Raw genomic sequence first — 17,837 nt, forward strand, 5'->3', positions numbered from 1 at the left:
TGTTGTCACTAAGTGGCAGTCTGGTGACATGGCCAACAATACATTAAATTTTGCAACTCATAACTTGCCCATTTCACATCACATATATAGATGGGAGTTGAACGAATTTTTCATAACGATATTTGCTGAGTAATGATAAGTAATATCAACTGGATTATGTCACTTCGGGAATGCAGCTCCAATTTGTGGCCAGAGTCTGGTGAGTTTCATATCTCAAAGGCCACTCAGTCTTTAAGGGGGAGTATGCAATTGTTTGTGTGTCTGTGTGTAAGACAGTGAGAGAGAGAGAGAGAGAGAGTGACGGCAGATAATTATGTGTTTAATTCTGATGATTTTGACAAATATTTCAGTTTGTGGAGTGAAGCATCAATCTCTGTTCCATGAGCTTTGTTTCCTTATCTGGCTTTTTTCTTTTATTCCTGACACTTTTATTGTTAGAGATGAGAAGGACATTTGGTGATGCTGAGACTTTCTGAAAAGGTATATTCAAATCCACTGTTATCTTATAGTGGAATTCAAGAAAGGGGGTGTCCTCACTACAGTACTGTGCAAAGTTGACCATATTATCGTGACTAGTGGAGAAGCTCTAAAGTCAACTAACATGCAGAGGAGCATGAACATGTTCAGTAGATTTAATGGTAATCTATCCATTATCTTTTGGTATTTCTTGTGTACAAGTGGAAATGTTGGCCTGGTGGTTGTGCTAGTGGAAAGAGCAGTGGGCTGAAAAGATCTTTAGGAATCATCCCCTGGGGGCCATAACATCCACAATACATTTCACAGTACTGGCCAAGGGATGTTATGACATTTCACTCTGGATCAAAGTGTTGGGTTGACAGAGTACTTTGGCCCCATTGCTAGCAGTACAAAAACATCAGGGTCAATGTCAGCCTAATCAACCCTTTTCTGTTTCTAACCTGGTTTCTATGGTCGCAGAATCCTGAAGCCATCCCTTAGGTGGCAGAGGAAAGAAAATAGATACTGTATTACATCTTCATTCACTGTGACACAGTTCACAGACATTTTTAATTTTTCTGCACAATTTTACCTCTCTCTATTTTTAAGCCTTGGAAACTTCTTGTGAAACCATATACAATAATCTTAAGGCACAGGATATACTGTAAAATATTTTGCTTTATGGTTCCCTCAAATAATTATTTATAGAGTCCATGATCCATTACCTCCTCTTTTCTGATTGTGGTGGGGACTGTGGTGCTCAATGAAAAGTCAGCTTCACAGTATGTTCACTACAAGTAATACAGATGACAGCATGGTGCAGTTCCAAAATGGTCATTTGAGAGCGCACACAAATGATTAAGAACCATGTTTGCAAAGCTAAGCTGGTATTTAGAGGGTAGGTATACCTCATCTTTGTCAAATCTTGATGGGATGTTAATGGGAATTAGAAGCCTAAAAGCGACAGAGACAATAGTAAGAGCAGTAGTGGCAAAGTTAGTTGTTACAGTGGTAATGTTACTAGTAATACTAGAAGTACAAGGATTTGTACCAGTAGCATTAGTAATACCAGTTGCATAGCACTAGTTGTTGTAACAGCAGTTGTCATAGTAGCAGTAAAAGTTTTAAGAATACAAGGAGAAGTAGCAGTACAAGTAGTAGTTGTAGGTTAGTAGGAGTGGTATTGTTTCCTGCAGTATCACAAAGGCCAAATGTATGTTGTTTCTAATTGCCTTCTAAACAACACACATAAACTTTTTCTGATCTGAAGCCTCTATTAACGCTATGGACCACTATGGATAAGAGTCATAATTCACACATAATTAATAATAATAATAATAATAATAATAATAAGTAGGCATTGTTTACATTAGTTGAACACATTTATGTTAGTTAAACATACATAGTAGTAGTCTAATAGTATGGCCAGCACAAAACCCTAATAAAGGCAGTCATACTGGCCACTCTGTTGCTCTGAGTTTATTTTTTAACATAACTACCGTTTTTGTTCACTAATTCTAATCACCGCTACTTTGCCATTGTCTCGGTCAGTGTTACAGGAGCACTCCACTGCCATAGTCATGCAGAATAATACTCAGCCTTTGAAAACAGCTAATTAATTTTGTTCATGAGGCTCTCGAAGAGCTTTCTAAATGATAAAATAACTTTTCTCCAAGCCAAATTTTCAGTTCAGACTTGGAGACTATAAATTTACAACAGAAGACTTCCAGAATTTTTGGAGCTTAACCAAAACTGTCAACTAAAGGTCAGGATATCTCAACCTCTGCTTCTTTAATTTTGACCATTATTTCTTTAATCCCTGTTTCGTAAGCCCCCAAACTTTATGGGGGAGCAAAAATAAAATGCTGGAGAACCACTTTAAATCCTTGTCAGTGAAATGCAACATTTCTTACTTTCACAGTAAAAAACTGAAACTCAAAGGGCAACATTTCTGTCTTTCCTGGTAGGCTTAGTGTTACAATATTCGACTTTCACTGTCAGTAGCTTAACACTACTCAAAAAGTCAACAAAGTAGACCGACTGGAAAATCAGAGTAACAGAGAAGTAAATAGACATGACTCTTTTGTTCTACTGATGAAATTACTGCTGTGGTAATGTACATTGTTCAGAGTAGACAAAGCGACAAATAACTTCTAGTGTACATAAAATAATGGCAGCTACTAAAGTCAAAAATGACTGGTGCTTTCCAAAATGCAGCCATAACTCAAGTAAACAACCATGCCTGATTTTTCACTCATTCCCAAGTGATGCTGAAACCAATAAAGATGGATTCATCCATATTTTACAGTTTTAACTGGGGCATTTGTATATGTAGCCTTTATTTTGGGGAGACAGACTACTCAAAAACCAGCTGTCATAAATGTCTTGAATATGGAATTATACCCTCCCAATTTGAATGTAATAATTGGCGATCCGTACTTTTGCTGTTCAAATGTCTGTGACAAGATAAAGATCTATGAAGAAGAGCCAGCAGCATGCATTGGGCCCATTCCCATCAGGGACGTAGCCACTAACCACAACTGGTATACCGATGTCATGTTGTGTTTAATCAAGGAGATGATTGTGAAATACAGTGCTGCATGGTCTCATATACTTATGTAGTTAATATCTGCAAACATATGTAATCCTTAACTTTACTGTGATTTTGGTTTAAACATCACATGAAGACATAAGAGCTTTCAATATCTTATTGAAGTGACATTCTAAATGGCACGGTGTAATAAAATATATATCCACCAATTTTATTTTGACCCAAAGAATACAAATTGCCCTTTTTAACCACTTTTAACTCATGATTGACTCATGTAATATTTTCTGTATTATCATTTATAATAGGGGTATTAGATGTCGTGGCAGAGAAGATAAGTCTACTTGAAGCTAAAATTCAAGCTCTTACCATCACTCATTTTGACATGAGCAGATTTTGTCTATCTGATGAAATTCAGAGAGGGTTTTCAGGATCATTAACATCCAACCTTGTTTACTGGTCTTAGGCTCAGAGAAAAGGTGTAGAGGCATCAGTTGGACCAAGTCCTCATTGATGGGTTTTTCAGGTTGTGATTGCAAATGTCTTCAATATGAGTGTAACAACAGTAAGTCATCATGACTTGGGCAAATTTTTTACACCTTATTCTCAGCTCCCTACCTACATCAATGACCAAAGAGCAAGTAAGGGCAACAGTGCCAGTAAAATAAAGAGTACTGCCTTGCTGGTGTAATCCTGGACTGCAATGAGATTCAGTGTGAAAACCCCGCCGCACTGACACTACACTCTGACATATTCTCTCACTACAAAAACCATCCTCCCCTTAAGGGCCTGATTTGTGTTGCTTAATGTGGGGCCATTACATTTGTCACAACTTTTCACAAGCTTCATCTCTAACGTAGCGATAACCTCATGCTCTGGAATTTTGAACTTGTTGGAAAGATGATGCTGTTATGGCCGACAAATGCTTTCCAACTGAGAAACTGCTAAAAGATGTGAAAGCCAAACTAATCTTTCCTCTCTTCCAAAAGCAGCCAAACTCACAAAGGAAAAGACAAAATAGCCCATCTCAGGATTGTGGTGGAGTGAGTCATTCAGAGAGTGAAAGATAATCATATCTGGGCCTCGACTCTTCCTCTCACCTTGACTGGCACAGCAAACCAAATCTGGGCAAACAGCTGTTTGATGTCCACCTATCAAGGAACTCTTGATCTAAAAGGAGATATTGTTGTTTAATAGCCATGGTGTTTGTACTAAGACAAAAATACCCATACCGTATAAACTGACACACTTGTATCCTTTTGCACTTGAATCATTTTTTTAAAAAGACAATTTTTAGAATGAATTCATCACAAACTATATACTGTATATTGATATGAATGAAATTGAAACAAGTTTAAATATTAAATTTAAAATGAAATGTATTATTACATTTGTAAAAAACTAATAAAAATAATTTGTTTCCAGATAACATTTCATTTGTTCAAGCGAACATGCATTTCAAACTTAATCCAGTGGCACATTATTTCATTACTAAATCAATACAGTTTGTACAAGCAATTTGTTACTCTAGCAGAAAATCAGTCTAAATCTAATGTATCTTAGCTGTGTGCACTTAACCATTCCAAGTTGTTGCCAGGCTTACCCCTAGTCTAACCACTCTTAAAGCTGAGAGAGACTGTCATATACTGTATACAATGTAAAAAAGGGATCAAGTTTCTCTTCCATTGTGATCAGGCTCTGATCTAGCCAGATGCCAGCTGCCAGTAGTATTTATGGATGTCTTTGAGTTTTGCCCACATATTAACAACTTTAATCTGTGTCACCTGAGAAATGTTATCAACATCTGGGCATTTAGCCTTTGCCAGTAAACAGGTTTTCAGCCAGGTCATAAACTGTGATATCAGGGCTTGTACCGAGGTGCATTAGGATGCATAGTAAATCCACGTTATAATGTTCACATTTGTCATATCAGAGTACTGCGTAGAACATCTGGTTCCATATCCATTCCATGTTTCTTGACAAAACTCTGGCAAAACCTGCATTGGGTTCCACAGGTTACACTGTGACTGATCTCTTCCACTATTATTCTGGTGAGCTCTTCTGTAACTTAAACTTTCTAGAAAGTAAAGCTCCTGATATGGACAAAGTGGAGTGTTCTGTAAGATTTGTACCCAATCTGCTAGTAGTTTTGGGAAATGGGTGGTATGAACGTGCTTAATAATCTCCCTTGATAAAACAGGGAGACACTGATAGGGCAGCACATAACCAAGGGGAACCAGTCAAAACCTTGAATCCACCAAAGTAATTTCTGACAATCTATGTAGAATCTTGGAGATTAGTGCCTCAGGTCTGACGTCCTCAAGGATTCCACAGAAGCCAGCACTAAATGGTTTGGTAGGGGTCTCTTTAATGGAAAACAAAAACAGTAGTCAGGTTTAATTGTGTGTAGTACCAGGGACTTTGGTCAATGCCAAATTTGCAAACTACATGTGCAGGTATTTCAGCCCCACAGGAATGGTGAATTTGCTGATCTAGACAAATTTTTATACATCGCATGCAATCTATATAAACCAACACAGAACATATAGAATATGTTAATCTCATAGCTAAGGGAAAACATACTCCCCTGACCAAAATAATCCAACAGAAAGGTGGAGAAAAATCTGGGATAATGTTAAGAAAAATATAGTAAACATTATAGCCGCTACAACTGCAGTTAGGCTCATACGGGCCTTTCCCTAAAATGCAACAGCAGCCTGCCATGCTGCAGCCGCAGGAGCAATTACAAACCAAGAGTTTGAACTTGTCCTAGCTACATCCTATCATTTCAGTTACCTGCAGAAAGTGTGCTCTTTGTTATCCATCATGGACCAGTAACATTGTGCCCTGATCACCACTTTGCCCTTCACCACCTCAGATACTATTGCACAAAAAATGTGAAAGACACATTTTTTTTGATCATTTTTAATTATCACTAGGTTTAAAAAAAAAAAACAGGTTAGCATCAGTTGATCAGTCTGGCATGGCTACTTTAGCTAACAACGTAGTGGTATTTTGGCATCTTGATACAAATAACATTAACCTGTCCATCATAGCTGAAGATTTATTTTTGATAGAAGATCATGTGGCCGATCTGTAGCTTTGTGGCCGTCGTGTTGGCATTACTTTCAACAATCGCACATTTGTTCATTAGTTGCAGAGAGATTTCACAGATTACACAAATGACATTGCTGTCATATCAAATTGTAGAAAAGTGGTGGCAGGTTTATTTATCGAGGCAACAGATAAACACAAACATTGACAGTAGACTACCATGGCTGATAAGTAGTGGAATTCGTTAATCAGTAGACACAGTATTTCTGTTAAAATGAGAAATATGATAGCACATATAAAGCCATGAGATATGCCTATTCTTGTTAAAGAGAGTATATATATATATATATATATATATATATATATATATATATATATATATGTATATATATATATATATTCTACTAGTGAGAGTCCTCTCAGTGTAGTTCAGAGTGAGTCCCAGGACCCCTCCATTAATCTATTTCAATTTGAAGTGCGTGTCTCCACACCAGCAGTCCCAGTCCCATCATACGCTCCACTACCACTCAACAGCCTGTTTAGAGAAGGGCTCACTGACTCTTCACAATGCACCATGCTAATCCCACCGTTGCAGTGGTGGAATGTTAAGAGCAGCTGCAATGTTTTCTGTGCTCTGATCCCATATTATTGTCTTATGTGTTTGTTATTTTGAGTGAGTGGGAAATTTTGATACTATTGTCAAATCAGCCTATTTTTCAGATGTTTCTTATTAGAAATGTTTTGGTCACTTAAAAATCAATGACAATTGTACCAGTATGAAACCAAAGCACATTAAGCAATTTAGAACTAAAAATCGACTTCTGTTAGTGACCAAGAATTGCAAGAACACTGACGGGCACAAACATGAATAAGTAAGTCATGTCACAACAAATGGAAAGAAGCAAGCTAATTACAGAAGAGGTTCAACACAAACATTTAGAGACGAGGTGAAGCTTTTAGAGAATATTAGCACTTGGGGCCTAAAATTAAGAACTGTAATTTATCAAAATCGGAAATTGCTGATGGAAGAATGCAGTGTAATGTTTAGTACAAAACAGCCCATGGTGATCTTTAAAACACTTCAAGCTCTGCCTGATCGAAAAAGTATTCTAGCAATGCATCCTTTTCTATTCATTTATCAGATTTCAGGCAGGTTTTTTCTGTCTAATTTGACTTTGGCAGTTAAACCTATGAGTCCAGACCCACTGTTTAAGTGGTTTAAGTGAGGCTTTTACATGAACCACTTTTTGTCTCACTTTAAATTTACATTTCAATAGTCCAGTTCTTCATAGTCAAATTGAGCTACAATATTTACCTTTGTTATAGTTTGTCTCTGTGTGTTATTTTGGTGATCCACGCAATGTTTACCAACAAGTTTGGCTGTGTTTGGTGCTACTGTTTGTTTTTAATATAAATAACCTTTACCGGCTTACTCACCTACTTACTTACTCGTAAATCTTTTATTTTAACTGAGGATTATATCTTTTTTTCTTGGTTGAGGAAACTTCAGGACAATCAGGCCCATGAGACCCTTTAAATCCTGCTTTATAATTGTATATTTTGTATATTTTGTATATTTTCTCAAAAGGCTGATTCCCCAGAGAGGAGGTTTGAATGGAAAATATTGTGCTCATACACTGATAAGCCACAACATTATTACCAGTTACCGGTTTTAATGTCGTGGCTGAATGGTGTAAACTTGATTCTGGTAATGATACACAAATAAATCTATATCACATCATGTTGTTCATCACAACCACACATCTACCTGTATTATAATTAATTATGTGGGGCTCACAGTGACACTCTAGCCAGACTCTTTATATCTCCATGTCATTTAGAATAGAAGATGACACACGCAGCTGTTACTTCCAGTTACCACTGAGGAGGACTGGCAGGAATGGACAGTTCTGAGGGAGTTATTAGCAGAAAGAGAAGTTGTCATTGATTGAATTGGTTTTTTTTATGCAACTGTCTGAAGTGTTTTCAGTGTATCTGTTTCCAACACACCTGTTGGTTTGCATAAGATACTGCAAAATAATTAATCAAAATGACAAATTTGTGTGTTATTTTGCAACAGTCTGGTGCTGTTGCACAAAATTTTAACCAGCGGGTCTTCCATGCGTAATAGTGACCAGACAGCGTATGACATCACTCCAATTAAAGACTGCCGAGGGAACAGATACCTGCTGCCTTCAGATTGCTGTAAAGAGAGTCACCAGAGTAAAAGAAAGACTGTCAGAATAGATCAGTAGTTAAATATTAATTTTGACTCGCTCTTGCTGGCATGATCACATGTCAGCTAGTTGAAGAATGTAAAATTAAACTGGAAACAGGAGCATAACATGAATAAAGGGGTTTGTGTGATTGTACAATCGAACAAAGTGACCAAAATATTACGGAACTCACGTGCAAGTTGAACGTTGATGAAACTCAGGCTGCCCCAGGAAAATGGCAGGTTGCGTTCTGTGCAATGCCAAGATAGACTTTTTGAGTGAAAAATGGCATTGTGAAAAAAACATTGATGGAATTAAAAAGAAATGACCCACAGCAAACTGTTATTATGAAAAGAAGCAGGATGAAATACTGTCATAATAATGAGCTTAGTTTTAAAATACTAATGGATTGTTTCACAATGTAATAGTTGTATCACCATCATTCTGATTATATTTGATTATGCAATGTCTTATTTGTGGATTTAATGATCACTTCAGGTCTTCATATGTCTTACAGGCAGGGCATAATAAAGACCTTAAAAACATGAATTGAATAATATTATATAATGTTATATTTCCAAGCAATGCTCTCACTAAATGTATCAGACTGTAATACTAAAGAATGAAAAGGATGGCTGATATGTGCTGAGATTCCAGATTGTGAAGATATCAGGGACTTTTTTAAGTAGGACATTTCATGGTAAAGCCTACCTGCCACTCCAGATGCATGCGTTTAGTTGCTGATTTAATTGATAAATAGATCTATGAAGAGGAGAAAGGGGTCCTGCCAACGGAGCCTCCTTTTTTGTGCTCCACCCCTGTTCATACGCATTCAATCTGTGTTAGGACTATCTTTAGTCAGTCAATGACTAAAGATATTTGCTCTCATTCCCAAATGAATTACTTTGAACCCATTTTGTGGCAGAAAAAAAACTTTTTATACCCACTGCACTATTTGGCAAGACTATATACGTGAAAGTTAATCGCAGAAAAATAGAGTAGTTTTTCAGGGATTGGGCTCTTTTTAGCACAATTGATTTAGAACTGGAAGAACTATGGTGTATCTAATAACAATGACAATTTTTACTGTTATGACCGGCCCACATTTACACCCGGAGGTTTATTTATAGTGAGGGAACAACAGCATGCATGTTCTGATTCCACATTCCCGAACAGCCATTAGAACCTGTGACTGTAGTCCTGCTTTAATCTTCCTCCAACGTGTTCCACACATTTAAATGAACATAAATAAGCCAGCTGATGTGGCAAGGATCACATTAACTTTGACCCTGGGAGTATGCAGCTCAGTGACTCATTAACCATTACTACCATCATGCAACGCTGTGCACTGGCCGTTTGGGGGAATCACTTTAACGTCTATGTGGCTGATATTGATTGAGCAGTCCAGTAAAAGTAACTTTTCTTCCTAGTAGCCAGTGAAACACTTAAGGGAGTCGGGGAGGGGGAAGCTTGAGGGGCAGTTCCCTCGCAAGGATATTTATCACAGGCGGGCCGAACTATTTTACGCTCAGGAGACTCCAAGACAGCCCCGTAATAAACACTTAAACGGGATGAAATATTCATGCAGAGTTAAATATGGATCCTAGAATAGTCGCTGCGCATTAAGCACCGTCAATACTGATCAGCACTGGCACCCATGCAGAATGGAAGGAGAAACATCTTAAGAGTGAAAGGAAGAGCTAGAAGGGTGCTCCGACAGGTGTTTATGATGAGCAAGTGCAGCAGTCAGATGTGTCGGGCTGTTTTTTATCGATGTGAACTAACTAACCGTAAAACAGAGATTGCTGCTCCAGCAGCAGAGGCTGATTTTCTCCTCAGACATCTCACGCAACATGAAGCATTCATGAGTTTGGACTCATGTCAAACGCACTTTTTGCTCTCTCATAAACTTGAATACATGCAAATGAAGGCAGATAAAATTCAGCTCATCACTCTTGGTCCCACAAAGTGTCAGCTATTTTGGAAGACCTCTACTCAAACTTCTGGGGCATATCAAAAATTTTTCAGACATGGTTGCCACCCCAGTGAAATCATTGGAAGGACTACATGGCTCGGCATGGGTCCATCTGTCATGTACAGTAAATTAGATGCTACTGACTGGATTTGGTGAAAGCGTTGAGGAGGATCATGACTAGGATCATTCCAAATTTTTAAAAATTACATTGATTGGCCTGATGTGAATAACATCTTTCAAGTTGTAATGTCTGAGTGTTGACATGAGTTCTTGGTGTTAAAGTCTAAACTGAGTTGTGAGTCTTTTTTGATAATATCTTTGAGATTGTAGTCATCAAAATCATGTGACTCGAGTAAATAAAGAGTGCCTAAACCATGTAGTTGTCTGAAAATAATAACAAATTCGTAAAGTAATATAACTAGTAGTCGAATCAAAACAGGTGTTTCCAACAGGGCTGTAGAGCTATCGTTGTGGACAGCAAGTTCATTTCCTCCGTATTGTTTCTGGGAATTTGGGGGCATTAAATAAGGATGTGTCAGCATTCTGCAATTACAAATTAATTATACTTGCTAGTTTTTTTAAGGCCAAATCTGATATTTTTATATTGAATTATTAAATTCAGTAATTTTAAAAAAAAGTGAATGGAAATAATATCATGTTATCACATAAGGACATCAAGGACATCTGAGGCATATTTGTGACAACTAAGCAAACTCCTTGCACCGATAAAGATTGTGAGATGCCCTCAAAAGCTCTATGAAAATTTTCATCCCTCTGTTAAGATGATTTATCAAACTAAAATAATAAGCGGCAAATATAAAATAAAAACCAGAATTTAGACCATAACGTAGGGATATTGACTGAGTGTTTTCCCATTTCTGTTTGTGTGCAGATTAAACCAAAAAAGATGTGATGTGAAGCTTAAAAGGGGTTGGCAGGCGTATTTTGAGATTCTTCCCAAGAAGAACAACGGCATCAGTCTTCTCAGCAAGTGTTTTCACATGTTTACATTCAAGTCAAGTCAAGCCCTCTAGCAGCTGCAGTAATTATGACGGGATCAAAGGAGAAAGTCAGTTGATGTTGCCATAGAGAGACACAGTCCTTCTAGAGTGGATGAGTGGGTCAGCAAAACATCAGACTTTATCATGGGAGGCAGCTGTTTGCATCCCATTTCAAATCGACAGTCACTATTTTATTTTTCAAAATATGACCATGATTGCACTCTAACCTTAACTATAATTTTATTAGTCTATCCAAAACAGTGAAGCTTCCTTAAGTTTAACAAAGCACTTATTTTAACTCAAACCATGATCTTTCGCTTGACTGTTGCGGCTACACAAATACAGAAAGTATAAATATGCCTGAAGTTTGTTTTTGACTCCAGGTACCCAGGGGGGTATTTCCACCTCATACCAGGAGAATTTTCACTGTCCTCAGCTTTTTCAAATTTTTTTAACCAGTATAAAAGATTTTTCCAATACCTTAACAGGTTTTATTTACAGTATGCATAGCCGTTACCTTTTTCAAATGAAAAACAGGTGGAACTGTCCGCAATCTCGAGATGGTCCTGTAAAAAACAACCCCTTAGGTCATCTGTGCAAGCAACTTATCACGACTAGTTACATTTAGACAACCTCTAGCAGCCATAGTAATTATGACAGCAGCAAAGGAGGAAGTCAGGTGACATAGTATCTAGAGTGACAAGGTCCATGTCAGGAGAAGGTTGGGGTGGATAGATACGTCCAGAAAACACAGGACTCAGGAGACTGTTGTTGGTTTTCTAAGTGAAAACAATAGTCAACATTGTTTTATTTGACCAGGACCATTCTGTAACCTTTAACTGCCTGTTAATTATTGTAACCATGGTGACGAAGTACTTATTTTAACCCAAACAAGGATCTTTCCCTAAACCTAACAAATGTGTCTGTTTAACAGTCTTAATCACATCTTTATTATTGATACCATTATGATGAGGCTCTGCTACGCCTGCTGCTGGTACGCTCCTATGGGTCGTATTATCGTTAACACGACAACTAACGTCTGTTACACCTGCTGCTGCTAACACTCCTATGTTTCGTATCTGAGGGTAGGGACAAACAACCTATCTGGTTGGTGAGGTTGGAGGACTTGTTGCCACTGTCCCATTTGCCCAAATCTCCCTTATCAGGCTGTTCATTATTGCAAAGTCATTATGCAAATACAGCTACACCACATCAGTCCCTATTTCTGGACTGTTGTTTTTACACATATATAGACGTAATTAACACAGCTAGCTCTCCAGTAGCCACGGAGCTCTCTGACACAACTTCAAACCTCTAGAGTCTGGTTTGTTTATATTATACACAGTTGTGTTTCTACGGTCAGCTGAAATATTGTGAACCACAGGAGGAGTTACTTTGTCATGCAATGATCAATGCAACACTGCCAGTGTCACAGGTCAGCACTCTGGGGATATCATCATCAATGTGTGACAGAGTGTTTGATTTAATGAACACCAGCGACTTCATGCTTAAGCTTCAGCCAACTGCAGGCTGGTTTCCCATAGTGCATTGCAAACATCTGGAAGTAGTAAGTAAACAAATAATGCCACAGGCATAACAGCTGGGGATGGTGGGCTGTGGGCAGAGTGACTGTTGCACTGGTTTAGACTGATGTATGAGCCTGTAGATGTAAGGACTGATACTTGGCTATCATTTAAAATAGCATCTGGTCCAGTCAGTGTGAATTCACTTGTGATGAACAGTAGTTCGATTCATTACCTGTGATGAGTTTTAGTTTTCAAAGTAGTCAGAGTAAAATCGTAGTAACTTGGCAATTTTTTCACTGTATATAAAAATCAGTTACTTCTTTATTTGAATTTTATCCTAAATATTTCAATTTATAATGTGAATAAAAAATAACTGGATAACACCACATGGTTGTATTTGAAGCGGAGTTAGCAGAAAGTTGGAGTTGGAGCAGGATTGGAGGAGTTGTTGAGGATTTTCATATTGTTGCAACAAGAGCAAAACTACCCAAAATATTCACATTACAAAAAATCCGATAAATAATTCAATATTTATTATTACATAAGACATTATTAACTAAGGTTACATTTTGTAACCCTCATCGTTTATGTTATATACACAAGATGGTATAAAGTAAATCTATTTTCCTTTTAGAGACTGGTGGGAATCGTCTGTGCGAATGCTCGTCATCGACACTGCCATCATCCACAGAATGTTCTGCATTTGCATTGCTCCTGCAATCTAACATACCAAGCTACCATCTGTGGTGGCTGGTGACTGGCAACCTGAGGTGCCTTGAGGACGGGCCAAGGGTGCAGCAAGATTTATCATATTGTGATAATCACTGTGGTATTGCCTGTTTCCATCATATATGTGTGATCTGGCTCTCTCATCCCTCGTATACACTATTCAATCTGATTGGTGTATATGCATGTTATATATATACATATAAAACATGCATAAAGGAGAAAAAATGCACAGACCACAAAAGCCATTCTATATGAACGTCTAGCTGTGCTGGTATCTCTGACATTTACATATTCTTCAGCTGTAACACAAAAATGATTGGTCAGCTACGGAGAGGAGACATACTTATTGGATGTCACAGTTGAAGCTTGTATATCAAAATTAAGATGTTTGTGCTTCATTTGAGGTCCCAGTCAATTTCCCCAGTAAGGTTGACTTCACACATATCCTATACACAACATTGAGCAACATATAGAGAAAAAGAGGGATCGATAGTGAGCACAGAATCAATGTCATCTATGATGAATGATGAATGTCAGGTAATGTGCAGTATTGATATATGTCTTTGTACTGTTGTGTTTGTAGGAACATTTGTATAGTTGCATCAAGGTCTGCTGATACTGAGGCGATGCAGGCTAAAGGTCTATTTAGATGCATTGTGGGTAATATCAGAAGGACAAAAGAGGACAGAGAAATAGACGGGGAAAGAGGAAATAAAAAGACACTGACAAAAAAATTTTGAGTTTAAGGTAGGGAGTAGTAGGAGAGGGCAGGGGATGGTTTCAAAGAGAAATTGATTTCATTAAAAATTAACTGACAACAAAAATATCTCCCTGCAGCTTTCTTATCCTCACTCTAATTATAACCACGCCGCCACTGCCACATTTATCAGGGGTAGTTGTTATCTCAATTGCTGTGGAAAGACATATATTTTGAAATATCCTTTTTTGAAATGTATTGCCCTCATGGGAGCAGGACTGCACCAGCTGCAACTGGGCTAATTTTTCAACTAACAATGACTCATGTCGCAACAGAAGACATTCAAATGTTTTTTTTTTCTCTTTTTGGTTTCCCTACAGGTCTGATTCGGTTGCAAGAACTTATAAAAGCGCCGTCCCGGTACAACATCCGGTTAAAGATTCGGCAGCTGCCTGTAGAGACCAAGGATGCCAAGCCGCTGCTGAAGGAGATGAAGAGGGGGAAGGAGTTCCACATCATCTTTGACTGTGGCCACGAAATGGCTGCTGGGATCCTGAAGCAGGTGTGTGTGTGTGTGTGTGTGTGTGTGTGTGTGTGTGTGTGTGTGTGTGTGTGTGTGTGTGTGTGTGCGTGTGCGTGTGTGTGGGTTAGTATGTGCATATGTTTGAGACTTGTGCATTCTTACATCTTTGTGGAGGTAAATCATTCGAGTCCTCAATTAGGAAATTCAGAATGACAGCACTGTGAAGTGAATAGTCAGGTTTTCAAGTGATATTGTCCGCAAGATGTGTGCATGTGGGGATAGGAAACAAATGGGAAAGACTGAGGGCTAATGGTAGATGTTAGTTCCCAAGGCTTAGGTAGTGGGGGATACTCGTTACAGCAACTTCAACTGCTGTTTGGTCAGTTAAAAGACAGGGCTTAGATATTGCGTTTATAAATTGCTTTCATGACCACTATAACAAAAAGATTGTCACAAGGTAATTTCAATTCTGCTTGTGTCGTTTTTTAGTGAGCTTGGCATTCGCCCCCTTCTTAAGTGACATAATTAGGCTACTGTAACAAGTGTTCCATTTAACTACATCATAAGTAATGTAGGTCCATTTTAGCTAAATGTCTGCATCATTGTCTCATGAATTAGTCTCATGTTCTCAAGTAATTTGTTTAATTATTTTGTTGATGTAAGAATAATAGACTTGCTAATATTATCTTAGCGAAAAGAAAGTGGAACCATCAGGGACTAATGTTAATGTTAAGTTGGCACTTTAGCTGAGTAGCTCAACTTATGTTGTAATCGTCAGCAAATGGTAACGTTAGTAACGTTAAACAAGTATTCCCAGAGCCCTAAAGTCAGTAACGTTATGCAAGTGGAATTTGGAATAATGAGTACACTAGCAAACATTAGACTACACACACATATATGTATTCAAGTCCAGTGAATAACCTTAAATCTTACAAAGGTCAGTCGTGAACTGCCCAGGGTAAAAAATAAAAGTTTACGTCAACAAAAACTGAAAAATCATGTACATTTCAGATAAAACAGGCCTTTTTCAAGCATGACAAAACTGATGAACTTATAGCTTTCCTGCAGCAATGGAAGTAAATGAGGCCTTGAAAGTTAATGCAAACAATTCCTACTGGTGCCCCAACTTTTGTTGATTACTTACAAACCCTCAGTACAAAGGCAGCGTTGGAACAGACTGTGTTCCTACACCCTCTAATGCACTGCAGGAAGTAGTACTGTATATTGCTATCAGAATGGTGAAAAGACAAGTAACAAAAAACAACAGACTGGTTGGTCAGGGGTTTATCCTACAGAGAGATAATGACCCAAAAGATTAGAAGAAAAGAACTAGACAGTGGCTCCACATGATGGTAGACCAGCACAGTCCCTTAAACCCCACTGAGCTGGTTGGGGATGACCTTGACAGAAGGTAAAAAGCAAAGCAAACTACAAGGGCAAAACATTTGTGGGAACTTCTGCAACAGTGGTGGGACGAAGTTACCAAACAGTGTTTCATTTCCATTGTAGAGAGAATGTCACAAGTGTGTTCAGCTGTTGAATGAGTCAAAAATTTAGATTAAATTTAGTTCAAAAAGATTCCAGGATTATTCTTCTTCTTTGTTCTGTTCTTTAATTTCAAAGTACACTGAGACATTACACTATGTAAATTTAAGTAACAACAGGACAAAAAAAAAGGGGGTACATATATATATGTATATACACACACACACACACACACACACACATATATATACAACAAAAATGTGTGTGGTAAGCAATTAATTAGAGTTTCCCATCCATACCGGAATACTGTTTATATTATTTAAATCCAGTATACACATGTAGTAACTGATTTCTGATTAATGTTCTCTCTAACATTATCTCTAATTAACCCTATGCTTTAAAATAAGAATATTGTGTCAGTGTCTTGGTCTGTGCTCTTTGCTCAGTCTTGTCTTTATATCAGACTCTTTAATACCACCTTGGGCTGCAGGGGGATGCACCAACACTCTGAGGGGGGTCTGGATTTTCACTGGTAAATAAAAAGTAAAAGAAATGTTACATTCCAGAACACTACTATACTGACAGTAGAACAAGTTCCATGTAACGTTTATGGTAACTACCCAATAATATCTCTGTAAGCTAATGATTTGTTGATTTTATGAGGGCTGCAGATGATTTTAAACCTAAAACTGCAGGAATAAACGCCTTTAAGGTAAGACAGCTCACACTTTTACTGTGTGTTTAACGCCAAAGTTTGTCAGGCTCTGAGATCAATACTTTGGTGATCAGTTTGACATGCTTTTAAAGTTTTAGTGTGGAATTGCTGACAGCTGATAGAAGTGCAGACTGATGGCTTTGGATGGAAATTGCACCTATAATGCTTCAAATTGTTCAGAGAAGAAACATCAGACAGGTGTTCGGGGTCCCTTTTAATGATCCTGTTTGGCTAGTAAGTAATACTGAAATATCTTATTGACTCAGTTTCTTATGAATGAAGGTTTGCCTGTAGTGCAAAAAAGATCTTTTTTGCACTAATTCAGCTGGCATATTGAATGTATGGTATATATTGAGAAAACAAGATTTTTGTACACACTAACGTTACGAATAACTGTACCTCTGTGCTCCTCTTGTGCAGCAGTCAAACATAAGTGATTTCATGCTTTTATTTTTCTGTGTTTTATGCTTTAATTACATATTAATTATAATACTTTGCTTTAAGGGCTAACAGACTCTACCCAGCAGCACACAAACAATGCTGCATTCATTTAGCATGGTGTCTTTAACGTTACTTGTGTTGTCGTGAGGGTTCTGCGCTTTTAACCTTTGTTGCCAGTGTTTTGGGACACTCACTGTTCATTTGCCTGCAGAGCTAACTTTGTGTGGTCTGTGTTATAACTGCATTATAACTGCCAATAGCTGCCATTTCCCACTGGAGTATGTGTCATGTTAGCTAGCCAGAGCTGCCAGATGTCTATCAAAGGTGGCATGTTGTAAAAATAGAACGTTTTGAAAATGCAAGGAGGGGCAACAGAATGTGAGAGACAAGAAAGAAAGGAAGTTGCCAGTTAACATTTGCAAATTGTACTCTAATTTTCCCAATAGGCCAATGATTTGTTTGCAAATCATC

At 37.9% G+C, this 17,837-nt stretch overlaps 1 protein-coding gene across 1 annotated transcript in view; it reads left to right on the forward strand.

Moving 5' to 3' along the window:
- Positions 1-17,837, forward strand: part of grik2 (glutamate receptor, ionotropic, kainate 2) — a 262,001-nt gene that overhangs the window by 90,272 nt on the left and 153,892 nt on the right. The window contains exon 4 of the mRNA XM_040118010.1: positions 14,583-14,764. Within this exon, the coding sequence (XP_039973944.1) occupies positions 14,583-14,764 (182 nt within the window). The remainder of the gene's footprint in view (positions 1-14,582; positions 14,765-17,837) is intronic.

This window comes from Xiphias gladius, chromosome 22 (genome assembly GCF_016859285.1).
Source record: "Xiphias gladius isolate SHS-SW01 ecotype Sanya breed wild chromosome 22, ASM1685928v1, whole genome shotgun sequence".
Taxonomy (NCBI): Eukaryota; Metazoa; Chordata; class Actinopteri; order Istiophoriformes; family Xiphiidae; genus Xiphias; species Xiphias gladius.